Source organism: Aquila chrysaetos, chromosome 2 (genome assembly GCF_900496995.4).
Source record: "Aquila chrysaetos chrysaetos chromosome 2, bAquChr1.4, whole genome shotgun sequence".
Classification (NCBI taxonomy): domain Eukaryota; kingdom Metazoa; phylum Chordata; class Aves; order Accipitriformes; family Accipitridae; genus Aquila; species Aquila chrysaetos.
Genome location: NC_044005.1, coordinates 38,157,474 through 38,171,575, shown reverse-complemented (window position 1 = coordinate 38,171,575; position 14,102 = coordinate 38,157,474). Strand labels below are relative to the sequence as shown.

At 39.5% G+C, this 14,102-nt stretch overlaps 1 protein-coding gene across 6 annotated transcripts in view; it reads right to left on the bottom strand.

Moving 5' to 3' along the window:
- The window catches only part of ZFYVE26 (zinc finger FYVE-type containing 26), a 51,106-nt gene that overhangs the window by 22,168 nt on the left and 14,836 nt on the right, over positions 1-14,102 (bottom strand). For 3 of the 6 annotated variants that reach the window (XM_041120591.1, XM_041120592.1, XM_041120596.1), the window contains exons 12-26: positions 13,651-13,740; positions 12,855-12,923; positions 12,065-12,216; positions 9,909-10,107; positions 9,324-9,587; positions 9,022-9,141; positions 8,574-8,738; positions 7,383-7,601; positions 6,930-7,001; positions 5,852-5,957; positions 4,324-5,063; positions 3,549-3,745; positions 2,549-2,653; positions 1,893-2,015; positions 979-1,155 (exon numbers count right to left, since the gene is read on the bottom strand). In XM_041120591.1, the coding sequence (XP_040976525.1) occupies positions 979-1,155; positions 1,893-2,015; positions 2,549-2,653; positions 3,549-3,745; positions 4,324-5,063; positions 5,852-5,957; positions 6,930-7,001; positions 7,383-7,601; positions 8,574-8,738; positions 9,022-9,141; positions 9,324-9,587; positions 9,909-10,107; positions 12,065-12,216; positions 12,855-12,923; positions 13,651-13,740 (2,798 nt within the window). The remainder of the gene's footprint in view (positions 1-978; positions 1,156-1,892; positions 2,016-2,548; positions 2,654-3,548; positions 3,746-4,323; positions 5,064-5,851; positions 5,958-6,929; positions 7,002-7,382; positions 7,602-8,573; positions 8,739-9,021; positions 9,142-9,323; positions 9,588-9,908; positions 10,108-12,064; positions 12,217-12,854; positions 12,924-13,650; positions 13,741-14,102) is intronic. The other 3 variants (XM_041120605.1, XM_029996615.2, XM_041120599.1) reach the window with 2 other exon arrangements.

Below are 14,102 nucleotides of genomic sequence, written 5' to 3'. Positions count from 1 at the left end.
CAGAAATTAGTTAGCTTCCACTTTCCCATTCTATAAAACACCGCCTCATTTCAGAGGCAGTTGAAGACTAGAAAGCACTTTGTGACCCTGTGACAAATATGTTGTAGCAGGGTAGAGCATATTCTCTTATTAAAATAAGCTTATAAAAAGAATTTTAGCCCAATCATTATCCTTGCATCATTTGCGGAAAAATCAAGAGGAGAAATTAAGAGCAGTTCTCCTAAAGATGGACAGTTAACATAGACACTTTCCAAATTAAACCATGTCTTCAAAAAGGACAAGTAAGGAAACAGGAAGCCCAGCAAAATACTGTTGTGGCACACACTGGTACAAGCTGCTATTTGTAGTCCTACAACAAAACAGACATTACCAAAAGCACTGCATTTTGTTTACATGTAATGCATTCGACTAAGGTAATCTACTGGTTAATGCATCTATTCCCAGGGTGAGCACAGAACCTGTATGACTTCTGTAAAGGCAATGGCCATCCAAAAAGAGGAGTGATACTGTCTGCCTTTGGAAGGTACTTGGGAGAAACATGCCATGCAAGTGTCAAAGACCACCATACAGGTGGGCATATGTAGGACACCTGGTGTTACTGACACAGAGAGTAAGTTTAGTAAGAAGAAAAAGTTTTCTTCTTCACTTGGGACAAAGACAGCAACTGTCCTGATAAACACCACAATTTTATTTTATTCCACCCGCACCCTCTTTTCACCTGTGTGTTCCTCCACTCCCTACAGCTCAAACACCATACAACCACCTCATAATATACTAACTGCAAAGATGGAGAAGAGAAGTTTTAAGCCATCTCTAACTTCCCTTTGGATCCCAAGACTAAGGATCTTAGACCTGATATGGTGAGAATGCTCTGGTAAAATATACAAACTTTATATATTACATATATATTATGTATTATAAAGTTACTTACATAATTATATATTGCTGTTAATCCCACAATGTAGGAGTTTAACTCACCTTTGATCCCATATAGAGTGCCTGGATTTCATTACGGCGTGCTGTTGTCAGATTTGCATAGAAGTGAGCTGTGAGGTAATCAGCCAAGAAGTGAGAGGCTGCCAAGTTCGGATGCTGGTCAAGAGACTGTTCACTGATAGCAAGACAAATACCAGGGTCTTCAATTCTTTGTAAAAGCTACAAAACCAAACAAAATACAGTGAACCCCTACTACATTCCTGGAAAGTAGCCTTTATAATGGGCAGTCCATGACAGATTATTACGCTACAACGGTCCAGCCAACAAATTAATTTGTACAAGTGCCTTACATATATAAGAATGATTTAGATAACCCATTTATAGACTACTCATTGCCTATTTGCTCCATTTATTAATAAAAATATTTTTAAAATTAAAGTAAGCAAAAAATTAAGCAAGGAATGGGACAGAAGGTATAGTGATCAGAAGTTTCCACTTTGCTTCCAGAATATTTTTAAAGCTATGTAGTTGGACAGAGCCTGCACTTTATTTTACACTGTTATTAGCAAGAGCTCCATAATTATTAAAACCAGAAGAATTCACACTTCACTAATTTGGGCACTGAAGCACAACTGACCAATTCCTGTTACTAGTTTCACTTCTGATTCTTCTGCTTAAGCAGCACAGAAATGCTTCACTATGATTTTTCAAATAAAAGGGGCCTTGTATTTCCATGTAAGTGACATTTATGCTATTAGGTCCAACAACTAGATTGCCGAGCTGGATTTTCACTTAAGCATAACAGGGGAGAGCCAGGATCCCAAAAATACATATAAGCAAATAGCATCTCTTAAGGGAAGAACCAAAAAGGCCATGAAAACACACAAGAAGGCAAAGAAAAGAGTTCTCAACTTATATGATCTATGGATGTAAGGCTGAAAGAGTTTTGCTATTACCTGCAATGCTTTTTCCATGTCTCCCATCTCCAGTAAGTGGAGAAGGTGCTCACGGTGAAGGTTGATCAAGTCTTCTCTTGGGACAGGATACAAGTGCCCCCATTCCTCAAACAACTCATAATCCTAAAGAATTTAAAAAAAAAAATAAAGAGGGACAAACTCTACCCTCTCTGATACAGCTGTTTCTCCCAAAGTTCTGATCAACTTCTCCAGAAATTCTGTAGCTTAGACTACTCTCCCACATGCAACAAGTAAATAATTACATTGACAAGAAGATGATACTCAATTTTGTCAGTCACAGCTGCATTGAGAATGCCTTCTCATCTCACAGTAAGCAAGTTGGCTTTTTAGTATTAGTATTGATATAATAATCAAGCCTGTATTATGTCAAAAGCCATGCTATTAAAGTCTTCAAAATTCTAAGAGAAAAGAACAGGTTGTATCTCAGAGTAAGAGTTACAACTTAAACTTAAGGATTAACAACTACATGTAAATCTTGACATTAAACACAGATCTGTATTTGTTTCTGTAGCACAGAATCCTTCCTCCCAAGGTAATCTCCATTGATCAGTGTTTTAAGATGCTATTTCAACAAATTTATCTACTCAAAGTTTAGAGCATTCTAATTCAACAAAATTCACATGATGATGCCTAACCTTTGCTTTCAGAATGATATTCATGATGGCCTGGGGGTCATCAGTGCAGGCTTTTTTCAGATCCTGCCAGTCATTCCATAATGGTTCATTTTGCACATTCAAAATCTGAAAAAGTTAATATTAGGGTAGCACAGATTTTAAAAGCTTTATCTACTACAATCATGAAGTCTAAGAAAACAGCTGAGCTGATCACATCAAGAGCTGCTTCATACAAAGAAAACAGTCAAAAAGGAGAGCCATGTTTATCTCTAGCCCTTTTTCGGGATGATGTAATGCACTTGCACTCCAAAAAAGACTATGCCATTTTCTTGGAGGTATGAGTCTACAAAGCACGTTTATAAGGGAAGGTTTTTAAAAGACTAGATGGCAATAATTAGGGATGAAAAAGTACATGTATACTGCAGACATTGGTGGCACTAACAGAGACAACTGTCAGTTAGCAGAACCACCACGAGACAGAGCTCAGCAGGGATTTACAACTCCTTTTTTTGCACTGTTTGGCTTTTCAGTCTGTGCTGAACTAACTCCAGGCCAGCTAGTCTGACTTAACTTGGGTATCTGCACTACCCTGAAGTTAGAAGAACTGACTGCAATACAAACACACTTATTGGACCACTAGTCTTGTACACCATGCCTAGGTACACCTGCACCTCTCAAGCTTATAAAATGATGAATCGCCATGGAAAACTTCCAGAGGCTCTAGCATTTGTATAGAATGGAAAAACAAATACCTTGCAAGAAAACAGCCTCACACAAAGGTTTATGTCTAAGCATGTTTACAGACCTGAATGCTAATAGGAGAGTGGGAAGGTTATGAAGGGTGGAAGCCGAGTGTTAATTGGATACTACAGCACTGAAAACACATTAACTGTTTTGGATGAAAGACTTGAGAAGCTATTATGATCAAAAAAGAACCAAGGGCTAAAACTTTTCCAAAGGGCAAGCATATTTGCTCCCAGCTGCCTATTTCATCTCACTGGTTACTTGAAGGACTTTGTACCTTTTGATAAACCTGAAGTTCTTTCTTCCTGCTCTGCAGACTGGCTTTTAGTTCATCAGTTATGCCCAAATCAGAAATGCAATAAGCTAGGATTTCCAAACAGGCATCAAGGGGCCATTTGTCCAGACAGCGCAGGGCCAGCCTACTTCTCAACGTTGCATTTTTTACTGGGAATAAGTATTGCCAACCATCCTTATCTGTGGAGGAAACAAACCACTAGTTTGAAACCCAGTTTCTGCAATTTGGAAAATAAAAAAAATCCTCATCCTCACTGGATCGCATCACCAAATGAAACAGTGCAGTGCTGAAAAATCTGTGCAAGACTCATCCCAAGCATCAGATTCTTGGGAAGTAATCAAAGTTAGCATGGGATACTTACTATCCTTAGACTCCAAAAGGCACCCTTTCACAGGATACATCATCCATGTATGACAATGACACTGCTGTAAAAGATGTTCCATTAACAGTACTATGGTTAGTGCCTCCTGATGTATTCAGCTTTTCACATAAAAATAACACAACAGATGCATTCCAGTTCTTTTGTACTAAATTGGTCAGGATTTGCACATTTGCAAAACAGAAACTACACCATCAGAGAAAGCAAATTTAGGATGAAGGAAAGGAAGGGATCTGTTTCCATCTTTGGATTTGCCCAAGGACCACTACTTTAGTTTCCACCTCCTGGTGCAGGCTGTATTCTTCATAATAAAAAAAAAAAAAAAAAAAAAAAAAAGAAAAAGTTGAAGGGAAAAAAGCCTGACTTAATACTTCTTACCTTCAGCAGTTGCACAGCTCAGCACAGCATCCTTCACATTGACCAGCTCCTCCACATCCTGACTGTACAGATCTAAGACCTTCAGAGCTCTGTCCCAATCCTTTGCAGCAAGAGCTTGTTCCAAGACTCCCATTAATACCTTAACAGCTGTGGGGGAATGCAATCCTAGGAGAACCAGAGATATGTATGTCTTGCCAGAGAAGACAGTAGCCAAACTGCTACCTTCCTCTTGCTGGTTCTGAAGTGGCTCAAACATAGCGAGAAGAAATCGTTCCAATATTGGGAAGTCCTTCAATAACACCTCACACTCCCTGGAAATCTGTTCCAAACCTAAGGGCACCTCCCGTTTGCCCCGAAATTCCATCCAAGATAAACTTGATTTGGGAATTTTCTGTATATTAGATGCACTTAGACATGCCACTGTGGCCATTAGCTTCGACTGAGACTTTAGGAAGTCCAGGGAGGATGCAGTGAGTGTGTGCTGGCTCAAGTCATTCAGAGAGAACACTCCCTGAGTGGAGTTATCCTCAGAGGTCATTGCAGAATTGTGAATAGGTAATTCAACATCTGGCAGGCAGCGGTAGGCACACTGGTGTGCTAAGTTACTGATGTTTGTCAGAAGAGACTTTGCCTGGCTGTTTTGCCTTGCACTGCACAAGGACAGTCGTTCACAGCAACAGTTAACAATAACTTCCTGCACATTCAAGTTCAACTCTTCTTTAGCCAAGAGAGAAGAAAGCCTGCAGGATTGAAAACAGAACCAGCTTACCCAGCACATATCAAAGGTACTTTACGATTACGTATTTTCATAAATCTTCCAAACATTTTGTGAACACAAGCCCCCTAATATTCTTCACAGGTACATACACAGGAAGACTACATATCCTATGTTTACAGTATGGAAAAAAATACCCGTACACAGCACAACATCAATAACTCGGAGCTTACGCTGCCATTCCTTTAAAGAACTTACTCCTCAAACATTGACTTTTACCTAAATGCGAGACAGTAGAATGGTTCACCATTACTGCTCATCTTTTTAAGAGCTACTTCGTCAAATCAGACACTTTCCATGCCAGCCTAATTCAGTAATTTGTGATAGAAAGACCTTAGATTATCCAGTTTACCTACTGACCAGGGCAAGAGCCATGCTCAGCTGTATTCTTAAGAAGCCCTACTGGTGTATTGTATTTTATTACATTGCTAAGCTGCAAGTCCACCACTCTGAACTGCCACACATTCAGTCAAAAAATCCACATAAATGCACTCTCTCTTCACAACAGACAGTAATTGTTAAAAACATGGAGCCACAGTTTTCCCTGTCAAAAATCTTCAGGTTGGTAGAGAAGCCACTGAGTAAGCTCCTCCCTGCACACTAATCCTTGCAGCATTAAGTAATTGGCTGGTGGGACACAGCAGGCTGTACTACCTGTGCTAAGCAGCCAGAGAAGAATTTAATCCTGGCTGAGGTCTAAAGTCATCAACACCAAGATAACCTAGAGAAGTATATAATATGAAAAGCACCAACCTGTCAGGATGAACCTGTCTCTCAAACACAAGCTGGGAGAGCAGCTGAGATGGACTCTGCTGTAACAGGATGAAAGGGTTCCCCACTTTCACTTCTGCAGACAGGTCTTAAAAAAAAAAAAAAAAAAAAAAAAAATCAAAACATTTATTATAATACAAACACATTAGCTGAATACACCAACCAAGTCTTAGTTTAGGAACACAAATTTTAAGAGCCTGGAGTCTGAAACCTCTTTGACTAAATTCACAGAGGTCTGCATTAACAGCGTGGTAAAATCCAGAGTAAATTGCAAGGCATTTGTGATTACGATACACCTCTCAAACTTGGCACCACTGGCTCACATTTTACTGGACCTATTACCAAAACAGGTAGCGTGAAGAGTCTTTGGCCTTTAAGCGAGATCTAGGTTCAAACAGTTTAGCAACTCTACTTCAAACTTTCACCAAAACATGTATTTGCAGTGAGAGACCGAAAATGTGCCGTACTGGTTTCTGAGGAGTCTCTGGATGTAGATTAGTGAGTCCATGCTCTATTCAAGTCAAAGTGAGCAACGGCAGAGGGAACTCACAAATGTAAAGCTACTTTTACAAAAAGAGTGAAACCTTAGTCAGTATTGCTGAAAAGCCTTTGTATCCACTATGTTGAGTAACTCTGAACATATTCTTGTAAGTTTACCTTTTCCTTTTATCTTCCAGTACAATAAAGTTTCCCCAGAACTCACACAGCCCTTAAATACTGTGCATTTTTTTGGCTTTGGCAGTTAGTCAATGAGGACTGAATCACGTCCATACAGAAGTTATGGCTGGCATGGTAGTGACCCGAGCTGAACCAGCATGTCTGAAAACAGATCTCTGCCCTTTTTTCTTATCCTCTTGGGAAGGTATTCTCTGAAATCAGTACTGTGGTATTTTACATTAGTGCAGCTCAATTAGTGTCAACTTTAAAAAACAGACCAGTGTTTTTTCTCCTAGCACAGTAAATTGTTCTGTTCTTCTGACAGTTTTATGTGCTGATGATGCATTTCTTTTCATGGACCACCATCACCTGCTGATTCTAAGAAAAAATTCTGCCTAGTTACCTCTGCATAGCCTTCTACACATTCTCTTCTTATCCCTGTGGAGCAGCAGGGCACTGGTTGCCTCTAAGGGAGCTGAAAAGCACACAGCATCCTGATCCACTGGATGCAAAAATCAGTCTCACCTTACAGGGTACTGATCAGAATTTTTGGAGGTCGGGGTTGTTTGTTTTGTCTAAACGAAGTGCAGAATCTGGGTCAGTAGTTAACATTTCTGTTCTTGTTTTCCTACTGCCATCAGCTATTTTTATCTTAGCTGAGGGTGGCCTAGGTGTTAAGAAATAAAATTTGAAAAGCAGTGCGATAATACTTGAAAGCAAAAGATCTGACTATGCACAGGTAGTAGGCACATTTGGCAAGGAATCATTTTTGCACAATTACTTTCCAGAATCAGGCCAGGCTACACAGTCTGGGTATCTTCACCTAGGGTCAGACTTTCCAGCAGGAACCCCTTACCTAGCTCTGCATTCAGGCTTCGTAACACAACAGCAGCCAATGTAGTGATGTAGTCAAAGAAGGCCCTCACAAAGTTTGTCTGCATGTTGCTCTCTGGCATGGTTTGGTCAAGAGTTCTCAGCAGGAGCTGTGTTTGATTCCAAACCAGGTGCTTCTCCAGCTCCGTAGGTTTGAGAGAGGCCTGCTCCACCAAGGTCCCAAGCAGGTTTCCTTTAGAGTCTGGTTTAAGAGAACAGACATACATCCAAGTTTCAAGTAAGTATTAAATGCCAAAAATGAAGGGGGGGGGGGGGGGTGGGGCGGGGAAAAGAAATTGTTTAGCCTGATTTCCTCTCTGCAATTACAGATCTCAGTCTGGGCATTATAATTTTATTGAACGCAAGAGAAATTTTCACAGCAGAATAAATCAATGGTTCATCTAAATTAGTAACCGTGCCTCTGATGAGTTAGAAATATATTAACGCAGGCCTAAAATATTTCTAGTTGTGTGTCGTTAACAAATAAGCTTATTCTAAAACACAGGTCTTGACCAGTCCTTGTGCTCCATAACATTTAGCCCTTAGAGCTCTCCTAAATTTTGCTCATTAAACATACAAATATCTTTAAATATTTCACGAACACCTACATGCCATTTAGAAATTTGGTGAATGGAGAAAGAAAAAAAACATAAGACGACACCCGAGTGCTATATAATGAAGAGAACTCTGAGAAAAGGCAACTGTGGAAGACTTCTTCAGAAAAGGATGAGATGTTTTATGATAGCCCTATGAAAACTGGAAGGCGTTATGCTACAATAGTTTTATAACTTTATCTCCTTTTTGTTAAAAAAAAAAAAAAAAAAAAAAAGGCAACAGTAAGGATACACCTAATTATCTATAACCTGTCAGGTTAAAATACACTTAAAGAATTCCTTGTTAGGACTGAAGAAAAGTAGGACAAATAATAACCTCGACTGTACTCAGTGATGCTTTCCTTTCTTCTCTGGCAAATTCACAATTTTAGCTCTGAAAACAAAACGCCCGGAATATAAGAATTACAGATAGATTTTACACTTTGCATTTAGGATTTTAAAAAATATATAATTATGCATACATCAAAGAACATTACTACTAGATTTATAGTTGTCCGGACAGGCCAAAACAAAAATTTAGATCAATTTGTCAGTCTTCACAATCACAAAAAATAACTCACCCACAGAATGCTCAACACGTGTCAGTGCTTTTAGGATTTGATCCAGATTTTGTGATAAAACAATTTCATTAGTAATACTTTCTTCTGTCAAGGCAGGGTAGCAAGCTTGCAGAAGATCTACAATACTGCATCGAAAATGACTCCCTATTTTCTCATCTGAGACCTCTACAAAGAGGGAGAAACAAACAGCAACTATAACAAAGACAAATATTTTTGCACAGAAAAAGTCCCACAGAACCAAAATTGTATTATAGTACAACTAGTTTGCCAAATTCAAAGTGTTCAATTTATTCAGAATTGAGCTTGGGTCCACCCCCCCCCCCCCCCGCCTTTTTTTATTTTAAATATTAAGCTAAAAAATTGGAAGTTGAAACTTCCATTGCAACAGAAGGCAAGAATTTGATTTAAGCACGTTTCAACAGAAAATCTTATCAGCAAAGCACACTACCTGGCTTGGATTGCCCTTGTGATGTGCAGGAATAGTTGAGAATTTTACTTATTTGCTGGAGAACTGCTGGGAAACCCTTTACACCTTCAGAGTGCAGTAAAACAAAGTCAGGTCGGTGGCCTGGAAAAGTCATTGTGCAAAGGGGGACAAAATAAAAGTTAGGAGTGGAAAAAAGAGAAACTAACATGCAAGTACACAATGAGATTTAATTAAGACTCAGGTGTTAGCACAAACAACACAGCATAGAGCAGCTTTTTCTACTCCCAGGCCCATGTTGATAAACTCAAAAATCAAAAGCCTACCCCGAGTTTCAAGGCTGTTGTACAGTCGCCTTTCTGCTGTTTCCAAAAGCTGCTTGCATGTTTTCCAAAGATGGCACTGAGTACAAGCTAGATCAAATGCCGCCATTGCTGAAGGACTGAGGTCCTCAAGGACTTCCCACAGAGGATCAGTATGCTCCAGCTGGATGTTGCTGATCCAGAAGTTTTCTTGGAGAGTAGGGGCAAGACTTCCAGAAGTTGCAAGCAATTTATCAGTAACATCCGAGATAGAATAAAATACCATACCTACATGCGTCAGCAAAACACAAAATCACTAATTAAACAGCATATTTATCTCAGATCCTGTCATGGATAATTATTCTCTAATCCTTTAGGAAAAATAATTCAATAGATGGCCTGCTTCATGGACCAATTACTGTAGAATGGATAAACTAATTGGGCATCAACAGCAAATTTCAGCATTCGTGGACTCCTTTTAAGTCAAAGAACCACAGCTTACTCTTCTGAACAATTGTTGCACTCATTATGACAGGATTCAAGTTTCTTCCTCCTGTTTTCCACTTCTCCCCCACCTTTTGAGAAGAACTCAAGAAACCCAGCCCTTACCAGCTGCTGCTGCATTCCCAATAGCTTGCAGTGTCGAACGGCCACTGCCAGATTTCCTGATGCCTCCTGTGCCATCTGATGCTTGATTCTCAATATTGTGCTCCACTCTTGCCATTTCTCGTACCGCCTCTTGGTAGCGCTCCATGAAAACCAATTCACCATAGCAAGGTGAAGTATCCAGATTAAACATCAAAGCCACCTTTCAAAAATAACAAAAGATGTAATTACAGAGCATGTCAAATGAAGCTTTCAAAGGTCAAAGAGCTTTGGGGGTTTTTAGAGGAGATGACGGAATAAAATAAAACAGACACTTTAACTGAAAAATGTCCCCACAGACACAGCAGGCTGAAATGGGGGGGGGGGGGGGGGGTTTCTAGAGAGGTTTTAGTGCCTGAAAAACAGGACCTTACAACATTTTTCAACTACTTTTATAAAGCTCAGCTATTATTTGCTGCAAAGCTAGAGCTGAATTAATTTTCGTAAACCACACCATTCAGAATGACTCTTCATGATTTCAATACACTACATAACGAAAGAAACCTATCAAGTTGAGCCTCCAAAGTAAACTATTTTAAACAAATTCTTATGCAGCAAGAAATACCTTCTAGAAATTTAAACACACAGTAGATAAGCACAGCTGTGCAAGTTTCTATTACCAAACCAACAACAGAATACAAACCAAGCTTGAATTCTTTATCATTAGCAACACTGAAATTCAAAGTAAAGCAGCAAAACAAAATGCTTCTTTTGGCCCTGTAAGTAGGGAAAAGATGAAGTGGCATGCTTGACGTCAAACAGAACTAACGAGTTGAGCAGTAACCTGCTGCTAATGCAACGCTTAAATGATATTAACTGCTCCGATATCACTATCTGAAATTCAGCCAGGTCACTGCTTGTCCTGGTTTCAGCTGGGATACAGTTAATTGTCTCCCTAGTAGCTGGTACAGTGCTATGTTTTGAGTTCAGTATGCCAAGAATGTTGATAACACTGATGTTTTCAGTTGTTGCTCAGTAGTGTTTAATCTAAAGTCAAGGATTTTTCAGCTTCTCATGCCCAGCCAGTGAGAAAGCTGGAGGGGCACAACAAGTTGGCACAGGACACAACCAGGGCAGCTGACCCAAACTGGCCAACGGGGTATTCCATACCATGTGGTCATACCCAGTATATAAACTGGGGGGAGTGGGGGCAGGGGGGATTGCCGCTCAGGGACTAACTGGGTGTCGATCAGCGGGTGGTGAGCAATTGCACTGCGCATCATTTGTATATTCCAATCCTTTCATTATTGCTGTTGTCATTTTATTAGTGTTATCATTATTATTATTAGTTTCTTCTTTTCTGTTCTATTAAACCGTTCTTATCTCAACCCACGAGTTTTACTTCTTTTCCCGATTTTCTCCCCCATTCCACTGGGGGGGGGGGCGGGGAGCGAGTGAGCGGCTGCGTGGTGCTTAGTTGCTGGCTGGGGTTAAACCACGACACTGCTTTTTACAGAGGATCCAATCACTGATGCACCTCAAGATGTTTTTTCAGAGCATCAGCCCAAAAGCCACATAAAACAGCCACAGCTGCATGCACAGCTGTGAGGGAGCAAAGGACTACAGATGTGCAGACTGTCAATTTCAAGTCTTTCTGCCCGTTTTCAGTACCCTGAATTTAGCCTCAAAACATACCTCCTTCAAATAAATGTCATCACCACTTTGGCTCCGCTTTGGGTAAGCAATACATTTCCATGTTCCTGCTGAGCTTACAAGTGGCAGAGTGTCATGGCTTTGAGTCACTGACTAAAGTAAGCAGTTCAGATGCTGCTTCCTCATGAGGCTTCAACGTGAGCTCTTTGTGTTCTTCATTCAGCTGAAACACTAACCTCGGCCAGCTCTCATCAAACATTTTCATGCCTTGAGAACCCAGGTTTAGAGAAAGCATTTTTATATAACAAGAAAAAAAACAATCCAGCATCCATGGGATGTTGGTATGGAATACCTTTGCTCCTTTCACTTGCTTCTACTTCTGAAGTGACCCTTTCACTTGGAATGCAGATGCTTCAGCCCTATGCTTACTAATGCAGAAGAAGCAGGAATTTCATTAGCTATCACAACCACAAACATCAATACCAAATTAGATTTTTAATTGCACAAAGTACATGCAACTCATTTACCTGATGGGCTTCTACAAAGTTTCCTCTCAAAACACAAGAAACTAACAGTGATTCTGGTGGAGAAAGCATCATAGGAATGAGGGGGTTTTGCTGGTGTGGTGTCACCCTGCTTTCCAAATCACTTGAGCCAGACACATTACTGGTACTTCCCTCTGCAAGACAACAGAATTAGTCAGTACACTATTATGGAAAAAACATTTCACCAGGTAACAGCTAACTTATTAGACAACAGTACCTGACATATTTAACACAAAAATATAGGAGCAGAGTCACAAGGAAGGTTTAGGGTGAAGAGGTCAACATAAAGATCTTGTTAAAAATTCTCATAATATTTCACTACTTGGTCAGAACTTTCAGTTTGGATCTCATCCAAATGTAACACTGCTTAGAGCCTACATAATGTGGACGCAATGCTAAGGCACTGGTTTAATATGGATAAAGGGAGAAGTCTTAAGTATTGCACCTATTAAATCAATTTAGCATGCCTAAGCATGTTTTAGGTTACATGACTACCAGTCTATTAGCTTTTTTGATGGTTTGCACATCAATACATTGCATACTGTTTCCCGCAAGCCAAAAATATCAAGAAAAATCTAATTTTCTTATTCCAGAAGAGATATATACTATATATACTATTCTAATTAGAAAAAGCCAGCCAAAAATGGGAGCTCCAAGAAGTGAAAAGTTTGAACTCTGTCCTGCAAAGAGCAGTAATTCACATTAACTAGTCAAGCAAACAGTTCATCATGTACATTGATAAGAAAGAAATACTGGTTTTGTGGCTTAATACCTGAGGTACTGGTGCTTAGCTCGCTACTTGTGCTTTCTAATGATGGACTGGTAGTTCCCTCTTTCCCATCTAAAATGGAAACAAATCAAAACCAGCACATTAAATACACTTTTTCTAGACAAGGTAATTAAAACTTACTCCAAAGAACAGATCAGGCAACCGCAAGAGATCTTCAAGAGTATCTCGCAAATGAGCCATCACTGATGTCTATGATAAATGCAAAAACTGCTCATTTGAAGAAAGTGCTAGGCAAGAGACTCTGTTGGGTTGGCTCATCATTGACTCATGTCAGATAGTTTAAAGCTTCTTATTTTGGAACATCCCACTCCAAAACCAGATGTACCTTTTAAAGGCTAAATAGAAAAAGGGTGAGGAACACAACTTTCTCCTAAGGCTGCCAATTTAAGCCACAAACTCCTGTAAATTCACATCCTAGATACTATTGTGGTAGGAATGAAAATATACCCAACAGTCACTGGATATAGTGGGGAAAGGAAAGAACTGGTACTATAGTTGCAAAGTCCTCCTCTGCCCCAAATCAGACTATGGATGAAAGAAGTTATTTTCTTACCTGAATTTAAAATTAGTTATCTTTTAGTTGTGCAGGTAAGCTTTAGGAAAACAACCTCAATCCAAGTGGAATTGGACTAAGACACTTCAAACTAGTTAGAAAATTAAAGGAAATAAATCTAGTCCTCTACCCCTAGTCCATTAAATCTAATTGCATTCAGCTATGAGCTCAGCAAAATTATGCACATTTCAGAGATGTCTTCTCCAAGTGACTTTTTCAACCCACCTGTTTTGTACCTTTGAGATCTACTTCGTTTCTTAAAGCTGGAGCAGCTGATTAAAGAGCAGTATCTCCTGGAAGCTGCAAGCTGATGTTCTGTGAAACATTTAAGCAAAAACATTACCAAACAGCTGGACAGGTCATTAACAGTTATTTGTCTACCTTAAAGCACATCTACATAGGTAGAGCTATGATGGCAAATCTCCAAAGAAAACACAGCTGATCTCAGCTAAGAGCACTTCTGCAGTAAAGTTTAAACCAGCATCTGGAAGTAATTTTGATGCAACTCAACTAATACTGTGGTTTTCACATCCACATCCAATGTTGCTTATGTATATATATGTACTATACCTTCTACAACCCTATTGAGTACTAAGGGTCTTTTCCAACCTAAATGATTCTGTGATTCTAACTATACAGAAAAATAGGTATAGTCCAAGTACATAAACAGCTAGAAA